The following is a 21,432-nucleotide window of genomic DNA, read 5'->3' as shown; positions in this document are numbered from 1 at the left end:
GTTAAGGCCCTGTCCAGGGGGCCAGGATAGATCATGGATGCGGCGCCATCCCCCGTCGTGCTTAGGGACTAACCCAAGCGGTGAAACAAGGAGGGCCTAGAGGCTAGTCTAACACGACCGAGGCTGAGATCCTCTGCTAGTTTGGCCGTGATCATGCCGGGTTCATGTATGTGATGGTTGGAGGAATAGCGAAACTGCTTCTTGCCCCTATAGCCGACCTGAACACCGTAGGTCAGAATGCCAGCAATAGTGGACCCGAGATCGCCTGGATAGTAGCGTAGAAGATTGCTCCAGCCTTTCGCATGCAGTGGCGACGGAGAGAACTGTAGCCTTGGAAGCTCTGGGTTGAAAACGGGGTATTGAACAGCAGTGTTTGGTCTGGGTGGTTGCCCCTGTGGTATGAGGCTTAGGGATAGGGGATTGAGAACAACGTTCTCGGTGTCACTAGTGCAGTTCTCAAGGGCTGTCACTTGCTATTTCTTCTTGTGGCAGGAGGAGGCGCCATGCTCGCTTAGGCCACATGCCGTGCACTCATGACGTCTCTTACAGCCTTCCCAGGAGCACCCTGTCGTATTGAACTTATCGCAAACCTCTGTCCCATTATTGGAAGATCTGGTATTCCTAGCTTGACGAGGCCGGGTTGGGGGGTTTGCTGGTGACTTCGCAGACAGGGTGAGATTGTGGCGGAGGTATTTCTCGCGAAATGGGCCTGTGACCAGGTAGTTATCCGTCGATAACTCTCCTTTATCCATCATGTATTGGTGGAAATTAAGGGCAAGAGGGAGGACTGCTTCCGACCACTGATAAGTCTGAGCGAAGTCCAGGATCTGCCTCATAAACATGAGTAGATTGGGAACTGCTTTAGGATGTTTTTCGCCGAAGAGATATCCTACAACGGCCAGATAGGCAAGAAAGCAGGTCGTCCATATTTGAGGATTGGGGCCCCAGTCCTTAAGCGACGCTGCTGCCTTCTTGAAGCCTACTGTGCCTCCCAACTCGGTCATCTTGAAGACTCTGTCCTCCTGATCTAGCTCGGTGACTGACTTCTCTTTGAAGCGTATGAGTTCAGTCGCCTTCAACTTCTTCTCGAAGACGCGAGTAAGAAGGGCGGCGGAGACACCCGGAAATATGTCGATGAGTGGTTTGACTTCGGGGAGTGGCTCACGGTTTTCTTCGAGATTATCGTCATCTTGCAGGTCCACACGAGGCCTTCTGCGGCGGAGGTCGGTCTCCGCTACATCCAATTCAAGGCGCCTAGCCCGGTCTCTCTGTATCTGTCCTAGCCAGCTGGCACGGTCTGCCGCACCCATGGTTTCCCAAATGTGGGCCGGCGGCCAAGCGGAGTCGAGCGGGGCAGGAGTGGCACTGCTAGACTGGCTGAACGTCATGGTGGAGAGCGATATAGTCAGGGCCTATCGGTGCTGTTGCCCTGGAGAAGGACGTGAAACAAAATCAAGACTTGACTGCGTGAGAGATGACGAGCTACCCGCAGAGGCAAGCAACTGACTCTCGTGAGGCAGTTGTAGGAGGAAGAGGCCCTCACTAATGTCGGTGTAGATATCACGTGAGGCTACGGGCATTGTGAGGCAACCCCAATAAAACTACTCCCTCTATTTCAGTTACCCTTGATCAACTCTTTATTTAATCATAGCCATTTGAGCCATTTGTTGTGTTCGTAGCATGATCCGCATTTTATCCAGTCCTGGTAATTCCCTATCAGATCATAAAATTGTGGCTCAAAAAATAGAATCTGGATATCACATTCCGGTACGTGTAAGGGTTCAAGGGAATGTCTCGGAATTACAATGACTAGCGAGACTTCCTATCTGAATTACTTAACGTTTCTGTTTTTTTTTTTTTTTTTTTTTGTGATATTCCAATCCCTAATCTTAAAGCAAAGATTTTGTCAGAAGTTTGAAATCTTCCGATTCTTCAGGCTATCCGGTGGAAAGAACGACTTCGGGCTTTGACGCTACGAAACGTCAAATATCTTAATCGAGTACCTCTATTATGAAATACTCGCACAAACTGTCAGTTGCTGCAAAGCGACACAGAGCAGGCAATTGGTCGCCCGATGCCTACAGAACCGTAGGTATCACCTTTTAAAGCTGGCAGACTGGTCGGTGTGGGGATTCGCTGATACAAAAAATGAGCCCCAGCAGAACGCATTCAAAGAAGCTCCTTTGGCGACTTCGAGTGCAGGACTTCTAGTGCCAGATCAATCGCTCGGGGCCAAACATTGTGACCCACACTGTCTAGTGGAAAACTGGTCGCTTGCAGAGAGTCATGCTTCCCCTAGCCATGGTTTTCAGTTTGAGTTCTGGCGGACGGAAAGAGTAAGTATTCTTCCAGCTAGGGATCACATGCTTCTTCGTCTATTACTAAAATAGCTCATGAATACAACAGCTACCTGAATTTGATACTACAAGTTTATCACCGGTTACTACCAAACAAAATGCAAGCGCTGGATGTGGATGCCAATCCTTCTCTGCCATCTCCAATAGCGTCGAAAGCGGTTGTCAAGAGAAACGAACCGAAGACACAAATGTTTCTGACGAGTTTGTCTTGAAGTCTTGGGCAACATCAGTGCAAGACACTTATTTTCATGTTGATGTTACTGGCGCCGACAATAATTCCAAGAAACCAGTCTTGACCATTGAAACCAGTTGTAACATGAGAACCCGTTTTTACGCTGGGAGGAAAGATGTTGAAAACGCATACTCACCATCTTGATGCGAAATGAAATTTTTGTTAAGAGTTTCGGAGAAGAGGTCTTGGGCTCAAATTTTATGGAAATACTCCAAGATGTGTGGCTTCAATAAGTTGGATTGCAATAATTTCTGATAGGTATATTGGTTCCCAGGGAGTGCTGGTTATTTCGACACATCAAACTACCCCACATACCAATGAGACATCACTCGGCCGTGACTCTAGGATAACCTAATCCTAAACTTCTGGGAGTGATCAATGAGTCTAATTGTTGCGCAGGTCTGGTTTCTTTTGAGAGTAATGTTCCTGTTGACAGCTCTATCAGCCCTTGGAACGCCCATCTCGGCCCTAGAAGTTCTCTTGCTCCCAGAGGCTTTGGTACGGTTTCTGGGAGCACAGAAAAAGCTTCTAGGAGCCAAATAGCCCTAGGAAACCTGACGTAACTTCTGGGTCTTGTACCTCCACCTCGAGGAACCAAAGCCATGTTCCAGTGGACAGCTTTGCTAACGCCTGGAACCTCAATTGCGTTTCCTGGGGCTATGGCTAAGCCTTCTGGGAGTGATCGAATGAGTATGGAGATATGATCTGTGGGACCCACTTGGTGCATATGGGTTTCCATGATCACGAGAAGCCTGTCTCTTTTGCTTCCTCGCGCTACGTCTTGTATCTAGAGTCAACTATAGTTGTTCTTCATATTGATTGTTCATCTCGAGACACTATCCACCTCTGCGTATACGTGAGACCCTCGCATAGATCGACCCAAGAGCTGCTGAGTCCCTTAACCCGTATTCGACGAAAGCTTCTCAGTTCGTACTTCACACAAGAAATCTCGTTTATTACGTGCATTTTGTTCAGTGCCCCCAGTGTTTCAATGCCGTACTAGTCATCACACTAAACTCTAGTCGGTATCCTCTGGTGATTATTTCGCGTGACACTAGTACTTTATCATGTCCCAGGTGTTTCATAGCGGCCAAGAAACGCCTTTCCAAATCCTCATATCTATCCGAAAGGTCTTGCAATATCCAATCATCCCTCAAACCCTGCCTCCAAGAAATCTCTTCCAACAATGGCTCACCAAGGTTGGCGAAGTGTTCCAAAGCGTCTTTTCCGATCCTTATACCAACAATATCATCGAGTCTCGATGAAGTCCGATTGCTTCCATGCCGAACGCAGTCACAGAGACTTTCACCGTATGTATCGACACCAACTGCGCATAGACAATCAAAGAACATCATCAGGCAATATACCGTAATATAGCGTTGTAGTAAAACAGATTCAGAGTCACCGAGAGTTTCGAGATGGGCTTTGTGTTCATAAAGATCGCGTACCGCGCGAGCGACGCAGCTCAGGCATCGCTCCTTGGTGTCTTCACTTAGATTGCTTGGTACACTAATTAAGTGGTCAGGCAATCCTTCGAACTTGACTGTATTTACCTACCAGCATATGAAATTGACAAATGTGCTGAGCGCATGGAACAGAGTCAAAAGTACTGGAGTCAATTGACACGAATTGTATCCAATGACTGAAACATTTTTGAGTTCTGACACGTTCATATCAGGTGTGATTAAATTGACGAAAGTTTGGCAGACTTCAAGGCAGACCAAATAAAATGGGGTAAGCAGCGAAACATCTTCGCGCCGAGAAAGCAGCAACGTGTCATGTAGCGCGAGAACCCCATCCTCAAGAGAGGCAGCATCAATCATCTCATTAGAACCTAAACATCTCGCGATTTCCAGAATTCGAGTCGTTGAATTGAACAATCTGTCTCGGTAGGTAGGCTTTGGCGCAGGGTCCATTCGGTGCGTAATGACGAAGTCAACCTGTCTTACTTCACTAAGAATCGGTTCCACATGAAAAAGCAAACTAAAGGAAGAGTTTGCCGTTGGACTGTACGGCGATTTGAATATTATCTAGCGATAATTTTGGAATAGCTAGGGGCGGCGAGATACGGACTTGGCCTTCCGAACCCGGACGAGCTGTTCACCGCTTTCGATTGCTGGGGTGGCTGAGTGGCTCGCTCCTTGCTTGATTTGACACTGGAACCTGGAAACCTCGAAACCATTCGTTGGGGCTTTGTATCCCCTGAAAACTCCAGCATAACTCCTTAGGCTTTTCATATTCCCGGAGAACTGAAATTATCCCTGGGGCCTTCGGTCCAGTTCCTAAGTAAATGCGTGATGGCTCTGAGAATGCATCAGCTGGATCTGGGAGCTGTTGCACTCCTGGGGTCTTGCTTTTGGCTCCTAGACTCAATTCCCTGCCTCCGAGGGCCGAGTAGAGACTTCACAGGATGCCTTCACAAGACCTGCGCACAAATCTGAGCCATTGAATTACTCCCCGAAGGACAAGCTGGGGTACCAGGAACCACACTTAAGGTTTCAGGAGTTAATATAAGGTCAGCAGGAACACGATGTGACGGTTCATGGACGCTTGGGTTTTACCATTACGCCATCTGGCCAAAAAGGCACAATGTTTGGTCAGCGACCAAACACCCAAGCTACCTCTGACACACGACTTTGGTTCCTCAAGGTGGAGGTACAAGACCCCAGAATCTACGTCGGGTTTCCTGGGGGCTATGTGGCTCCTAGAAGCTGTTTCTGCGCTCCCAGAAACCTCACCAAAGCCTCCGGGAGCAAGAGAACTTCTAGGGCCAAGACGAGCGTTCCCAGGGCTGATACTGTAGTCAACAGGAACATCAACTGGATCACTAAAGTCCTACAAGCTACGTACGATTTCCTGGTTATGTAATTCGTGGATGGCTCACATGTTTCCAGGGGCAGCCTTTTGGAGTCTCTACACATATAACGGGTGAAAATTTATACCCTACAGTATAACGATGCCTAGGTTCCAGATGTCCTGGGCAAGCCCCGTGCTAAGCCCACTTTCTGCCGTACGTCCAGGCCCCGATCCAATGTCAAATTGAGTAATATTGTTGTGATATAAGGCTGGTGCAGATCAGGAACCATGCCGAACCATCGGAATTAATCCCGATGTATACGAAGAACCAAGTCGATTGGAAATCAACTCAGACCTTCTCGTTGTATATATATATAGCCTCAGGTTTCCCTCTGAATAAAAAAGAAAATTTAATCTTGATGATGATGATGTATTCATTTGCCCGATGTAGCTCGCTCTATATATATGCTGCTATGCGGGAGTGCTGTCAGGCCTGCCGACAGCTGGAAGGTGGTCGCCAGCCCACTGGGCGACCGTCAGGGTGTTGTAATTTACAATGGTCTGAGAAGCACTATGCATGAGCAATGGGCAGTAAAACGAGATGATTTAAGTCTACCTCCCGAAGGAGGCTTCTCTATAGCTATTTATAATGGTCAAATGCATACGATATGCCTTTCATGAAACTATTGCGTGATCAGCTCACTAGCAATATGAAAAGGCCACGTTGCTTGATGCATTCAACCAAGTGCTCTGAAGCTCTCTATAGCGCTGCTCAGCCAAGCATTAGCAGTGCTTGGCGAGCTTCAGATCACAACACACCCCCTGAATGCAGCAAGCATTTCAGAGGTTCAAAAGCCATAAAATTCAGCTCTAAAATGAATGGATAGGGTGTCAAATAACTTCCCCAAATACTCGATTCTGATCGGTCGAATCAGAATGCCATTTTGCTCATGGAGCAAGATATCTCTTCAGTTGATGAGAGAAATGGATAACTGCTTCCTGAACTCGTCAAATGACGGTTTCGGGAGCGGTTTTGTGAGGCCATCCGCTATATTACGGACACCTGGCACATGCGACAGCCGTATCTTTTGATCTTCGACGGCTTCGCGAATCCAGTGCCAATGGACGTCAATATGCTTGCTCCTCGAATGGTTTTTCGCGGACGTCGTAAGAGCAATAGCTGAGAGGCTATCACAGAGCAAATGCACTGCTTCACCCTTGTTGCCAATGCCTAGATCGTCTAGCAAGCGACGCAGCCATACGGCCTGGCTTCCTGCGTCTGAGAGAGCGTAGTATTCAGCCTCAGCTGAAGACTTCGTGACGCTGGTTTGACGGCGAGTACACCATGAAATAGGAGCGCCGGCGAGGAAGAATACCCAGCCGGTTCTCGATCTCATAGTGTCGGGGTCGGAAGCGAAGCTCGCGTCCACGCACCCCCACAACCCTAGACCTTCTTCAAAACCAGTATTGCCTGCTTCCTTCGCCTTGCCGTAAGTGATCCCATATCCGCTGGTTCTCTTGGCATAACTAATGGCGTGGTCGGCGGCGAGGGTATGCGATTCGTCGGGGCTCTGATTGAATTTCGACAGTATGGAGAATGCGAGGGTAAGGTCGGGCCTGGAGTTGTTGCTCGCATAGCCGATTTTGCCAGTGGTCTTCCTATATTCCTCGCCTCGTAAGGTGTCGGTAGGAAGCTCTGGATCAGCTTTCTTGAGTACTGCGATAGGATTCATCGGAGTAAGAGGGCTTGGTGAAGCTATCTTGGTTGTTGGTTTAGCAAATCCGTCAACATATGCTTGCTGGTCAATGCTCAGCAGCCTCTGCTTCCTGTCTCTTTTGATGCGAAGGCCAAGGTAATATGACACTTCACCGAGGTCGGAAGTTGACCATTTTGCTGAAATAGCTTCTTTAGTGTCGTTAAGAAGCTTCTCCGAAGTTGCTGCTATCAGCAAGTCGTCAACATAGACGAAGATGAGCACTATTCCACCCCCTGGACATGGCGTACGTAAAGGCATGGATCAGCCTTGGTGCTCATGAATTGCCTGGAGTGGAGGTACTCGGAGAGGGTTTTATACCAGTTTGCTGCCGACTGGCGAAGTCCGTACAAGCTTTTATAAAGCCTGCAAAATGCTCCGCGGTCCTCGAAGCCTTCCGGGTAATGCATATACGTTTCTTCCTCCAAAGCTGCATTAAGATACGCTAAGTTGACGTCCATATGCGTGGTGTGAAGGTCTCGCATTGCGATGACGGCAAGGAGCACTCGAAGGGTGTCATATCGGCCAGTACTGGCGTAGACTTCGTCAAAGTCAATACCAGGAAGCTGCTGGTCTCCGCGGGCGACCCAGCGAGCTTTGAACTTCGCTGGTTTGCCCGCTGAATCAGTCTTCAATTTGTATACCCATCGACCACGAAGTGGGCGGGCGCCCTTAGGCGGTGTCGCCGTTTTCCATACACCGAGGGCTTCAAATTGTGAGATCTCTGCTTGCATAGCTCTCTGCCACCATGGCCATAGAGGTGAAGCTTTCGCTTGAGCAAGAGAGGCTGGAGAGTCAAGCCATTTGGTAGGGATTTCCTCCATGTTTTGAGGTAGGGTATGAAGGTCATTACTAGCCAGCTTTTGAGCTAATAATACCGTTGTAGTGTCTTCCCATGCCTGGATTTCCCTTCTGTCACTTTTTGAGATCACTGAGGGTCTGAAAGCTAGTGCTCTAATGATCTTGTCGGTTTTGGACGGCGATAGCTTGTCCTCCTCGGCCATATCGAGAGGAGATTGATTGCTTGTTAGGTATGCGTCTACTTCAGAGGTGAGATTGTCGGCAGATTCATCGGAGCTTTCTTCATTGTCCGATTCAGGGTTGAGGAGCAAGTGATCTGCTTCCTTGAAGCTTTCCTGGCTTTGTTGGCTTTGATGGCCAATAGGCTCATCGATTTGATGATGAGGAAGCTTGTTTCGAGGGTCTGGAAGGTCGGGGTTGTTGTAAAGGGCCCAGTCTTCTCCTTCCTCGAAAATTGCATCTCTCACTAAGTGGAGAGTGCCGCCATTAGGTCTAGTGCCGTCTGATCGCACTGGGTAAGGTCGGTAGACCTTGAAAATGCCGCCATTGTCATCTTCATAACCGACGAGGTAGCCGATTTCGATGCGGCGGGCGAGATGTTTGCCGACGGGGTCTTGAGCCACCTGCTCTCGGCCAAATACTCTGAATACCCGGCATCCGATGATACGAAGGTGAGAGAGATCCGGCTTCCGGCCATGGCGAAGCTCATATGGGGTGGTTGGTGGCATCCCGGCGAGTCGTCTACCATAGTAAATGGTGCGGTTTCGGACGTATACGACGGTCTTCATGATCTCCGCCCAGAGGAATGGCGGGAGGTTCGAGTCAGCTAAAACGGATCGCATTCTCTCAGCTACTATGCGCATCAGTCGTTCCACTTTCCCATTTTGCTCATGAGCATATGGAGCAATGAAATGCCAGTGGATTCCGCGGTTTTCAGCCCAAATTTGGAGGTCTTTCTGAATGAATTCACCCCCATTATCGGTCTGAATGGCTCCAATTTCCTTGGTCGAGTCGATAGAAACAAACTGCTCAATTCGGGCTTGGTGGTCCCTTTCGTACTGGGCAAGAAGCTTCTTGATAGCGTCTTTTGCTTCGTTCTTAGACTTGAGGAAGCAAATATCGGCCCAGCCATCGAAATCATCGATCATTAGGAGCCAGTAGCGAGCTTCAGTATTGAGAGCAGGTTTTAGCTTGCCGCCGCCGCCAATATCTATATAGACGAGTTCTCCGGTCTTTTTCGAGCGGTGAAGCACAGGTGCGCGGCGTGGTTTCAAAGTTGCTTTGCCAATGGCGCAGCATTCGCATGGCCTTTTTGAGGCTGACAACCCATCAATGTCAATGCCATTGACGATTTTGGCTGTATTCTGCACCCCCTGAATGCTGAGATGCATCATACGGCGGTGCCAAGTGTCGACATTGACTCGGGAGCGGTCCAAAACAGGTGGTTTTGACGCTTTTGACGCTTGCTCGGTTGCTATAGGCGGAGCTTGCTCAATTTGTTGAGCTTCCTCGATATGCGGAGCTTCCTTGGTGAGGCTCTCGGCATTCAACTCATCCGATTCTGTCGTCGTTTTCAAGGCATATATTGCTTTCTCAGTTTGATGAGTTTTAACGACGTTAAGCAGCCATTGTGAGCCATTCTTCCTTCCCGAAGTAAGGTGCGAGCCGTCCTTCTCAATGAAGTCAACCCTGGTTGGCTTATAAATGGCTGTAATGCCTTTCTTTGAGATACGGTTGCCGCTGAAGAGGTTGCACTGTATGGTCGGGCACCATATTGTATTGCAGAGTTCGATTTCTCTGGTTTTACGGCCCGATTTGACGGTCAAAACGACGTTTCCACGAAGCCCGTTTTGCTCTTGTCGTCCATTTATAGTGACTATGGTGGTCGTAATTGGCTTAGCAGTGCCAGCCACGAAGTAGTGAGGTGAAGAGATAAAGTGGTCATCGCTTCCTGGATCACATATCCATGCTCCTGGGCCATTTTTGGTGTTTACCGAGAGGGCTATAGTAGCTGGTGACGGTGATTCGTCGCTTAGCGAAGCGGTGAGGGAGGCGGTGAGTAGAGATCTTCTTTCTTCTCCTTTCTCTTCCTTTTCCCCTCTTTTTGGCCGTTTCTCGGGGTATTTCTTCCAGCAATTGGAGCTTTTATGCTTCCGGCCGCAGTGCTTGCATTTCTCTCCCGTTGCAGCGGTTGAGTATGCTTTTGATGTCTCGTTGGAGACGTTCTCTGTCTGGTTCTCTATCTCGCTGACGAGCAGCTCGAATTGGAGAATTTCCTTATCAGGGTTAGATGAAGCTGTGAGTCGAGACTTGAGGTTGGTCTTCCAGCTTTGCCATTTCTCCGAGTCGAGCTTTCGAATGAACCAAAGGCATTTGATTCGCTCGCTTTCAATGCCTTCATTATGGACCTTGGCCCATGCAGACTGAAAGGCGTTTTTGTATTGGTCGAAGCTGGCGTAATTGCTCAGCTTACATCGCTCAAGCTCCGCAATGCCGTCTTCAGCTACTTTGTATGGATGCGGCTTATAATTCAGCTCCAATGCTCTCCAAATAGCATGCGGCTGGTTGATTTTGCGGTGTTGTAAGAACTGGAGAATGGGCTTCGATATGTGATTGCAAATAACCTTTCTCGCGTGGCTGATGAATTTCTTTTGCATCATTGAATACCGATGGTCGGCTGGGAGGGCAATGACTTCGCCATATACAATGGCTTCAATTGCATTGTCTTCAAAGACTTGTTGCATGCTCATTACCCAAAGGGTGTAGTTCTCCTTTCCCTTCAAAGCTTCGAATTTGTCGTCATCAGTAAGCTTGCGATGAATAGTCGCAGCTATTTTGATGTGCTCGGTGGCTTTGCGAACGGCTCTTGCGTATTGGACCTCTTCATTGGTCATTGCCGGCGTCGGTTGATGGCTTGGTAGACGTCTTAGCGGTGCATTGCCAGTGGAAAAGTGAGATCTCCGCGAAGCTGTTCTTTGAATTGGCTCTCCACTATGGCGACTGGAGGCTCTAGGAGTATGTGTTCCGTTCGGGTGAGCTGTATAGCTTCTTCCCGGCTTGCTCGACGCAGTTCGGTTGCGATACATTACGTCGGCATCTGTATGGGGCCCATCGGTCTCTGACTGGTCCGATGGTCCATGGATTGGCTCACTTGGTTGAGTAAAGAGAGAGGGTGCTCTCCTACTTTGAATGTTAAGCCTATATCTATCAGACGTTGTACTGGCGTCTAAGACATGTGGTTGGTTGGTGCCAGTGATCTCTGGCCCATATTGAGGCAGCGAGGTCGAAGCTGGCTGCTCTCTTATTGGTTGGTTGCCAATTGCTCGCGATGAAGGGCCCGGCGCCGAGTCCTGGATCACGGTATGCGTATCGTCTTCAACATCAGAGGGGTAAGCGTCGCTCATTGGTGGAGCTTCACTTTCACTCCAATCGAGGTGATCGGTCTCGAGACGGCGACGTTGAGAACGTGTGGTGCGTCTATCAGACATTGTTGGAGGAGTGGACTCAGGGGTAAAGCAAGTAAAGAATTGATAGCAAGAATGAAGCTATTCCCGGCTTACGGAGACGAAGCCGGGCTCATAACCTGTTGTAATTTACAATGGTCTGAGAAGCACTATGCATGAGCAATGGGCAGTAAAACGAGATGATTTAAGTCTACCTCCCGAAGGAGGCTTCTCTATAGCTATTTATAATGGTCAAATGCATACGATATGCCTTTCATGAAACTATTGCGTGATCAGCTCACTAGCAATATGAAAAGGCCACGTTGCTTGATGCATTCAACCAAGTGCTCTGAAGCTCTCTATAGCGCTGCTCAGCCAAGCATTAGCAGTGCTTGGCGAGCTTCAGATCACAACACAGGGAACTCGCCTTGCGAATTTCTGATCGATCGCCCTCGAATCGAAAGACGTAGACTAAACAAAAGAAATGCACGGATGCAAACATGATAAACACAAAGCCAATCTTCCTTTGAACTACAACAAATATGTCCAACTAAGTTTGCAGACAGCAAAAATTCTGTATTGTATTACCTCTAGTTCACGCTACATATTTAGGTTCAAATTAGTTACAAAAGCAATGCGCCGGATCAATCATAGATCCGGCTTTCCATTACAACATCCAAGCCCTTTTGCCACACTCGCGCCTTCTCCATGGTAATTAATAGAAGCCGTGTCGCTAAGATGCCAGTGAAGCTCGGCGCGGATAATTTTTCTCCAACGTTTCACGACAGCTTCTCATTAATCCATGTAGAGGCTAATTCATACCTCGAGAGGTCGCCTTTTCTCCATCCAAGGAACCCCAGCCGCAACATGGGGCCCGGGTGAGGATTCGGAAAATTGATTTAGCCGAAACCCGACTGATCATTAGCATGATCGCGAATCTCCTCTCCCCCCTTATCCCGTATGGCGCCTTCTCCCTCATCCTTTCCGTATGCAACCCAGCCCTACGCACACCAGCCATAAAACAGAAGGCATGTTTACCTCTGTAGAGACCTAACACTGGTGGAAAAGGATTTCTATTTTCGCCATGGATTTTGCTATCTCACACTACTCGAAAATCCACAAATGGTAAATCGGCAGGCTGCTTGCGCCCTTGATTTTCTCCCTTGATTTCTCTTCTCTATTTACCCTCTCTCCCAATTTTGACGAAGAGACAGAAGCGACTTCAATTTGCGCCACCTACGCCTAACCCCGGAATTATTACGCAGCTTTCCCAACCTGTGGGTGTTATGGCCATGGGGGATGCCGCACGCCCAAGTGATGATAAATTCAGCCGAACCCTTGAGGAGAGTCTCACGACATGGTCTTCCTATCTTAATATCCAGAGCGAGGATCACCTACTGCCCCGGCATGCCATAGACCTAAGACCTCTCGTCAGTCAAACACCACCTTTCCTCGGTGGTGGCGCTGCTGCCCTGAACAAGACCACATCGTTCGCTTGCGAGGAGAAGCAATCAACACAGGTAACAGGCAGTCTTGTCGTCAGTGGCCAATCAACATGGAGAACCTCAAAAGGGAATTGTGATTCACAGCCAAGGGTCATGCCTAAGCAACTTCTATTAGCAGTTGGCAGTCGATTAAATGTGAGGTTGGCAGACGACGCCCCCTTTCAGACTGGCCCGGAGTTAAGGAACTTTCAAATTATGATGAGGGAAACTATTTGTCAGTCCTTTACTTTGCATGGGCATATATCATATCTGCTCGATGGGTTGAGTTGCTTAGTCGCTCTGCTGATCATGAATGTTATATGGTCTGTACTACGCAGAGGGCGGGAAACTCATTACCGCGGTCAGATAAGGAATCACTCGTTGAAGTTGACATCGGCGACGATGCTTGTGAAGAAGAGATCTTCTGGTGGCACACCATTTTATGTTCTGGCGACGGCTGGGATGCGGCCGTAAAGTACAATGGCCGTATCTATTTGTCGCCATGGTCGGTTTCGGCGAAGAACGTGGGCTTCATCCTGGCTAAAACTGGGTTTTTGAGTGCCGAGTCAAACCTACCGGAATCGGCGACCGCTCTTAAATACCTCTCTCGTTTCTGTGTGCACCATCGCCTATACGCTCAGTGCTCAGTTGCCCTTGCCGGGGTACTCTGCATTCCATTTCTGAGGAAGAAAACAGTTTCTCTCCCGTTTCCAAAACAAAATTCTCGGGTGAGAAAAAAGGAGAGTACTAGTGACTCTTCTGTTTCTATCCCAGATCTTCTCGACGAACACAGCGAATTGCTCCCCAAATACATGACTCTAAGTTCCAATACGTGGGGTTTGCGCTCTCTCCTGTGCAGCACATTCTTCAATGCAGATATCGAGTGTAATCTCGTCAGTGCCTGGCTAAATCCGGCATTTGCTGTTATTGACTCGATCCACGAAAGGAAAATTTCGGTGGCTACATTACTGGCAAACCGCCAGCCTCGACTCGGGATCCTCTGGCTTGGTGCAATCCTCACAGACCTAGCAAACTCTGTCTTGCGTGACATACGAGCAGGGATGACGGCTCTGGATCTTACAGCTTCTGCATGGGCCGGAACAACACAGACGTTCTTGACTTCAAAAATGGGGAATAATCATGGCGAATTGATACGCCGCGATGACGAATGCCGACTGCTTTTCATTACAGCCTGCGAAGGCCATGATCGACCTCCAGTCTGGCCTTGGAAGCCCTTTGGGTTTACACAACTTGGTGATACAGAGCTCCCGGTCCGACAGCATGCTCGATGTGCCGCTCACTGCTTAGAATACGAATATTGGGAATGGATTTTGACAAACAACAATTCAATTCGATATTCCGAAGCAGGAAATGGCCAACTTCCTGTCCAGGCATCAACTTCATCCGCCGACAGGCCATTGGCCAGGCTTGATGATTATAACTATGATTTCTATTCACAGATCCTCTCTGAAGGAGCCACGCGTGGAATATTTGAATGGTTAAGATCGACAGGGTACCCTCGCAGTGAAAGACCGATATACCAACATTCTTGGCTAGATTTGGAAGTCACTGACGAAGAAGAGCCCGACGATGCGGATTCAGACTTGGAATTACAGCGGGGCCCAAAGAAAATGCATGTTGAAAGATGGCTAGAAAGCATCGAATAGCTCTTGAACACAGTCAGACCGTAAGGTCAATATATTCATTGAAACCATCTGGGCCTCCAGCGGGGTGATCAGGGCATTTGGCACAGATTGCATATACCCCTGAATCGCCGTGATCGCCGGTTTGACATATCTTCCACCTCTTGCGACATTTTGCTTCCTTGCACTTATAGGTGTTGTGCTCATTGTTCCAATGACCACACCTCGAGTTTGAGCAAGTACCAACTTGGCCGGAACTGGCGGTCATTTTGAATCTTTGTACAGAATTCAAATATGCTCGGGTCTCAATTCAGTGTCTGCTTCATATTTGTCTGTTAGCCTTGCATTCTCGCTTGCGTTCCTGGTAATAATGAATATTGCCTTTTGAGTGAAATTCGGTAATGCTTTCTGAGGGATGCTGTGGTTATTTCTGAGCTACTGAGGGGATTCGGACGCATTTAAAAGCAATAGCTTCGTATCCATTCCTATAAATAAACCATCTATTTTGTCCCTTGACGCTGTGGCTTGATAGTTTCGCGTTTTTTGAATGTCCTTGCGCATATGATTCTAACGGCTTCCCGAGAAAGACATGGATTTGTATGTTGAGTGCTAAGGTGCCATCCTCGGGCGCTTAGACTAGTCTATTAGCATGTCCCCGAGATTGGCGGATTTACAGTTGGATTGGACTTTTAGGTATATTGAATACTTCCTATCTTCTGCCACAGAGAGTGTCGGATTCTTGCAGGGCGCTTAACGATAGGTACCTAGGCCATTATCCCACTAGGCGAAGCCCTTAGTCCACAGCGAGCCGAGCTGGCCAACGGGCCAGGGGTCGTAAGCCGAACGCGACTGCAAGCTGCGGCCACGAGAACAGTCATTACAATCTGAGGACTAGTGTCCTGGCGACCCACTGGGCAGGCAGCGCATGTCCAATGTCGAGGAGATGTGGTGGGACAGCTGTGGATTTTGACAACGCATCGTCCACGTGATCCTCCAGGCAGCCCTCCAAGCAAAGGGGATCGCGTTTTGTCTCCAATGGATACCCGGACACTGCGACAATCAAGGAAACGACGAAGCAGATTGGTTGGCCAAGGACGCGGCAAGCCCGGGCAAAACACACACCTTCCGCCCTCTGCTGACAAGAGGGCGCTTATCCGAGACACCATCCGCGCTCAGCGGGAAGCGGGAGTGGAAAACATCTGCCAAAGGCGGTCAACCTGCGAAAAATCGATAGCATGCTGCCGGCGGCCTACAACAGGAAGCTGTATGGGAATTTGCCCAGGGAACGGGCGTACCTGCTGACACAGCCACGCACGGGCCATAATTGGTTATCCACCTATGCCAAGACCTTCGGCTTCCACGACCATGATCAGTGCGTGTGCGGACCGCAAGAAACAGTCATCCACGTGCGGGTGGACTGCCCAAATCTGAGGGAAATCCGACGCAATTAAGGAGTAAATCTGGGGACGCGTTTAACAGCGTATCGAGTCTGCTGGGAGACCGTCTCGCGGGTTAGGACGGTCATAGCTGTAGACTTGGCTGAGGCGTCACAACGAGCAGCCTAATAACATGAGCGGCAACTAGGCCACGATTGGCCTTGACGAGGCTCCAAGTTCAATTTTAGGAAGTGGGACATCATACACGGATATAACGTATTGTGTAAGCGAGTGGAACATGTAAGCGAGTGGAACAGCTAGAACACCACCTTAAAAGGTGATAAATTACAATGTCCAAGTTCCACGCTCATAGGATAATAAGAAGAAAAACTCTAAAAATGTGTTATATATAATGAATGAACGATCTTGTAGGAGCCTTGGATCGCTTAGAGACTATGGGCCCGAGACGTACATATTTTATATAAAAATGCGAAAAAACACCATGGTTTATCGTAATATATTCAATCCTTACTGTATTTTATTAAAACCCTTGTAGCTATCTTGTCTTACTACAATACGTTATATAGTTGCTGTAGCCTGTATACCGCTTCGGCAGTTGATTTCCCAGCTACACTAAATACGAATCTGTACCCAGCCTAGTGGGTTGCGGTTTAGAATCCAACTTCCGCGAGAGGTCGCGGTAAATAAATTCTACTACTACTACCACTGTAGTTCCGGAGAATGAGAGGTAGTATCCTAGGAGCTTAAGTTACTTCCCCGGAGACAAGTAGAGGCCCCTGGGATTGGATATATAAGCCCCGCAACGAGTCTACCTTGAAAATGTATGAACTTACGATGAGAAACTAGAGGACTTACTTATCACTTATTGGCACTATGCTGAATGGAGGATCCACCACGCTCTCTTCTGCTTTTCGTTCGCTCTAGGTGGTCAAGAGGATTGTTGGGATCTTTGTTACTGACATTCGAATTCACAGTGCTGGCCATAGCCGAAGAAAAACAGGTCAGTCATTTACAGGACCAATCTATCATCCCTGCTCCGCAGGTCAAATGTCAAGAATGCCGTGAACCCCCATAAGTGGGGCGAAAAGCTCCGCCACGCTGCCGCCAGCATGAACCACCATCTACATAAGGACCGTTTGTCCGCATTGAATCTTCTTAGAACTACCCATTTTGCTTTATTCAATCCATTGTTAAGCAGCGCTCAGCTTGTTGAATGTAGCTTTCCTCAAGAATCCTCATTCTCCACAAAGCTTTCTTGAATGATGGCAAAAACGGCGCAGGTTGCGAGGAACTCAGTCCCAGCAAAACGCGGAGCTGACCGTATTATTCAAAGACTGCAAGCACCATGAGATGCTAGGAATATACAGAAATTTCCGAATGCCTTTTAATCTCACTATGGCCTGGGTGACGGTCGTGCTGAAACGCAGCCAAAATATGCCGAATAGTTGCCATCCGCGAGGGCAACAAATATATCATTGGAAGACACATAGAGGTCTTGTAGGAACCGGGCAATCCGAAAGCTCGTTTCACAAAACGCTTCACTAAAAGGGACTAGAAATTAGCTCACGAGCCTGTTCGAAGTTTGCGAACTTTGACGAATTGAATAGGCTATAGATTCGAATGCCGAAATGAAGATTCGAATTCGATTCGCCGAAATTCGCGAGTTTCGAACTGTTGCGATAAAATGATTGTACTGGGTTAAATTTTCGCATTTTTTGGAGGTGGGGACTCCTCATCTATTTACATCTCTCTCGGTAGTCCCCGCCACATGCTTTGACCACCGTGGTACTCAACACGAACAACTCGAAATTCGCGCAGACCACTATTTGGAAACGAGCTTTGACATCCAATATCACGCTCTTTCGGATATTAGTTGTTCCGTAGCCGGAATTAAGATCGGGCACTATACCATTCATCCCACTTTCTATTACCCCGCCGCTGTGGGCTCTTCTTGTACTCTCACTCTGAGTAAACTATCGCCTCCATGGTCATTATTTGGAGGATATCAACTTGATTGCAGGTAAATCGTCTACGGCCATTTTCTAGGTTCCTGAGACGATTTAGGCTAACAGCTTGTCCTGCTCTCCAGTGTGCTCTCATTTGCTCAGCCACACCCGGCTCAGTCATGCCGACCGATATCAACGCCGATGCCTTGCCGGAACTTGAGAGCCTAGCAGCATGGGTTTCGCAGATCGAGATGAAGGAGGAGAAAGGAAAAAAGAACCTTTTGGAATGTATGGACGAAGCTCGTGAAGCGAAAGCGCGGCCGTTATTGGAGAAGTTGGGATACGCTACAATACAGGTAAAAGAACAATTTGCTCTTAAAGATTCAACGCGGAAACGCTGATAATTGGATAAGGGCCATTATGCTTTACTGTTGCGCATATGCGGTAAAGCTTCGATTGAGAAACCCGAGGAAGATAAACGAACGTTGTTATTCTTCCCTCTGTCCGGAGACGTGCAGGTTGCCGGCGAAGTCCTTAAACCAGGGACCTACATTCGGCTCACAAAGACTTTGGACCTTGACGCACATTTGGATTGTCTGATTATCGTTCTACCATAATCTGCATCGCAGGAATATTGTGGCGTTTCACCTTTGTTCGAATTTCTGAATTATCTCGCTTTTGTACCTGCATTTTTATCACCAGAGTGAGACGCATTCAACGCAAGGTTCATTTAATTCTGGGATCTTAGCAAAGCGTATACTAACGTGTCTGTCCATATGTTTGTACGAACTTTGTTCAAAGCCAATGAAATGCTCTCTATGTTTTGGACACCACATCCTGTTGGTATCACGTAAAGCTCCTAGGATTCTGAAGGCTAAAAAACTTCACTCGTCGCACAATCGATTTCGGTCGAATTGAGACCAAATTGTGTCGTATTGCTGTGGAACTGGGAATTAAAAAATGGACTGAACAACGCATTGCTCTCCAGCGGGTTGAAACGTGTCCTCTCTTCGTCGGTCTCTACCTCGACGCTGTGGAGCTGGCTGTCGTCGAGCTGGACGTTGTCGAGCTGGACGTTGTCGAGCTGGGAGCCCGGGAAAAGGCTGAATAGCGCATTGCTTGCCAGCGGGTTGAACCGCGTTCTCTCTTGGTCGGTCTCTACCGCGACGCTGCGTAGCTGGCTGTCGTCGAGCTGGACGTTGTCGAGCTGGGGGTCCGGGAAAAGGCTGAATAGTGCATTGCTTGCCAGCGGGTTGAACCGCGTTCTCTCTTGGTCGGTCTCTACCGCGACGCTGCGTAGCTGGCTGTCGTCGAGCTGGACGTTGTCGAGCTGGGGGTCCGGGAAAAGGCTGAATAGTGCATTGCTTGCCAGCGGGTTGAACCGCGTTCTCTCTTGGTCGGTCTCTACCGCGACGCTGCGTAGCTGGCTGTCGTCGAGCTGGACGTTGTCGAGCTGGGGGTCCGGGAAAAGGCTGAATAGTGCATTGCTTGCCAGCGGGTTGAACCGCGTTCTCTCTTGGTCGGTCTCTACCGCGACGCTGCGTAGCTGGCTGTCGTCGAGCTGGACGTTGTCGAGCTGGGGGTCCGGGAAAAGGCTGAATAGTGCATTGCTTGCCAGCGGGTTGAACCGCGTTCTCTCTTGGTCGGTCTCTACCGCGACGCTGCGTAGCTGGCTGTCGTCGAGCTGGACGTTGTCGAGCGGGGGTCCGGGAAAAGGCTGAATAGTGCATTGCTTGTCAGCGGGTTGAACCGCGTTCTCTCTTGGTCGGTCTCTACCGCGACGCTGTGTAGCTGGCTATCATCGAGCTGGCTGTCGTCGAGCAGGGGGTCACAGCTACGAAGATAAGTGCCCATGACATTCTGGGGGCCGCTTAAGCCTGTTGGAGTGGTAACAGACGGCACTGGGCCCCATCCCGCCGAATTTGTTTGGTGGAATTCAGCTTGCAACTGATCGGTTTTGCTGGGATAACTCCCAACATGCCGGATGATATCTGTATCCATTGAAATTCGTCTCCTTTTGTGACATTGTTCCCCGGTCTCTTTTGTTGAATCAGAGCAACGAGCAGTCCCGGATGATCTGGAAGTGGCTGAACCAGCAGCGTATATCCCCGTGGCGGCATTTGCACATCGTGTACGACCTGTATCTGCCAGCGGCTTATTCGGAGCTGGAGTTGTAATTTCTAAGCAGAAAGACTCGACTAGATCAGCAAAACCCCCAAAAAAAGGCCCAAAAGAATGTTCTGCTCAATTTGCCAGACTAAGTTCAAGCGAGCCCAAGGTTATATAGACACACGTACCGGGGCATGAGTAGATGTTATCAAAAGTCGCCAACATAGGTTGAGCAAATTCTGCATTTGATTCAGAGCGATAACACATTGAGGTGCGGTCTACGTTCTGAGTACCCGGCGAAGACTCGGTTGAATCGTCACCGGCAGCAATTTGCGCGGTCAACGAATCACTTGACGAAGACCCCTCACCGGCAATAAATGATTGATGGCTAGACGGCGATACAATAGAATAGCCTCTGTCAGGTCTCGAAGGGTTTGACGGAATAATAACAATGTCTCCACCACGACGATCGCATGATGTTGCTGCTGCTGATGTATGTAACTGGGTTGTGTTCGAAATGTCCTCAGAGTTTGCGATGCTAGGGCTCATGCTATGGGGAGACATTGATATATTTGACTCCCGTAAGGTATGATCAGGTGTCTCCGAGCTTAGGAAACTTATATACGTCGTGTCCGCATTGGACCCGGGGCAGGAAATTGAGAACGCATTCGTTGTACCAGAAGGGTGGGCTTCCGTACTTGTGGTGGGGATCACTGTAAATGGTTGACGAGCTGTATCCTCTAATAAAGCAAAATGATTTTCTGGGCCCACGGGGGCTGATGACAGAGGAGAATCAGTAGTCGGGGCGTTGTTACTTCGAGAAGATTGGCACGGGTATTGGCAATGAGACATCAATTCGGGATTATCGTCATCTTGAGCTGAAAAAATTAGCTCATAAAAAACCGCAAAAATTCTGGATAGCTGGCCAGGCAGACCTTCTGGCAGAATAGAGCCTTCAGTTGTAATATTGGCCCCGCGAGAAGATTGACATTGAGGGCGTTGGCCTTGGCGATCTGCACAGGTTAGCTTCCAACCATTTCTCGACCTAGCTAAAGTTTCACTTAGTGGCGATGAAGGTTCATCCGGGCAGTGCCTTTTCGACGGCTTGCATGGCGTTAATGCCAACCTTTTCCTGGCACGACCATCATCCAAGGCGTTTTTGAAAAGGGGCTGATAAGACCTGACAGAGGATAATTCGTATCCCAGGCATTTGCAAATCACCTTTAGGCTGGAAAAAGTCAGTCATGGAAATTGAAACAGAAGTGATTTACCCACGACGTGCGGTTCCTGAAAACCCTCTTTACGATCAAAGGGATTGCGAAGGGTGCCGGTGAGTCTATAGATTCGGGCAAAAAAAGCTTTCATGGATATTTGTTTCCATTCTCTCCAAAACTTCCTTTGGATCCACAGAACAGTCATTTAGCCGGGCGTAAAAGCTAACGGGACGCTGGGCTCGACAGAGTTAGCTTG

The 21,432-nt window shown here is 48.7% G+C and overlaps 3 protein-coding genes across 3 annotated transcripts; 2 read left to right on the top strand and 1 right to left on the bottom strand.

Annotated features, from left to right (window-relative positions):
• Positions 1-12,250: 12,250 nt before the first annotated feature.
• Positions 12,251-14,534, top strand: N7446_007568 (uncharacterized protein; the record flags this gene model as incomplete). The annotated part of the gene is made up of 4 exons (XM_058516313.1): positions 12,251-12,261; positions 12,309-12,369; positions 12,598-12,903; positions 13,206-14,534. The coding sequence occupies 4 exons, from the start codon at positions 12,251-12,253 to the stop codon at positions 14,532-14,534; spliced, it is 1,707 nt and encodes a 568-aa protein (XP_058373491.1).
• A 3,498-nt stretch (positions 14,535-18,032) lies between these two features.
• On the top strand, positions 18,033-18,470 carry N7446_007567 (uncharacterized protein; the record flags this gene model as incomplete). Its single annotated transcript, XM_058516312.1, has 2 exons — positions 18,033-18,209; positions 18,267-18,470. The coding sequence occupies 2 exons, from the start codon at positions 18,033-18,035 to the stop codon at positions 18,468-18,470; spliced, it is 381 nt and encodes a 126-aa protein (XP_058373490.1).
• A 257-nt stretch (positions 18,471-18,727) lies between these two features.
• N7446_007566 (uncharacterized protein) lies at positions 18,728-19,854 on the bottom strand (the record flags this gene model as incomplete). Its single annotated transcript, XM_058516311.1, has 2 exons — positions 18,728-19,570; positions 19,630-19,854. 2 exons carry the CDS (start codon positions 19,852-19,854, stop codon positions 18,728-18,730), a joined length of 1,068 nt encoding a protein of 355 aa, XP_058373489.1.
• Between the last annotated feature and the right edge of the window lie 1,578 nt (positions 19,855-21,432).

The sequence above is a fragment of the Penicillium canescens genome (assembly GCF_028828765.1).
Source record: "Penicillium canescens strain IBT 15451 chromosome Unknown utg000004l_segment0_segment0, whole genome shotgun sequence".
Taxonomy (NCBI): domain Eukaryota; kingdom Fungi; phylum Ascomycota; class Eurotiomycetes; order Eurotiales; family Aspergillaceae; genus Penicillium; species Penicillium canescens.
This window is presented reverse-complemented; position numbering and strand designations above follow the sequence as displayed.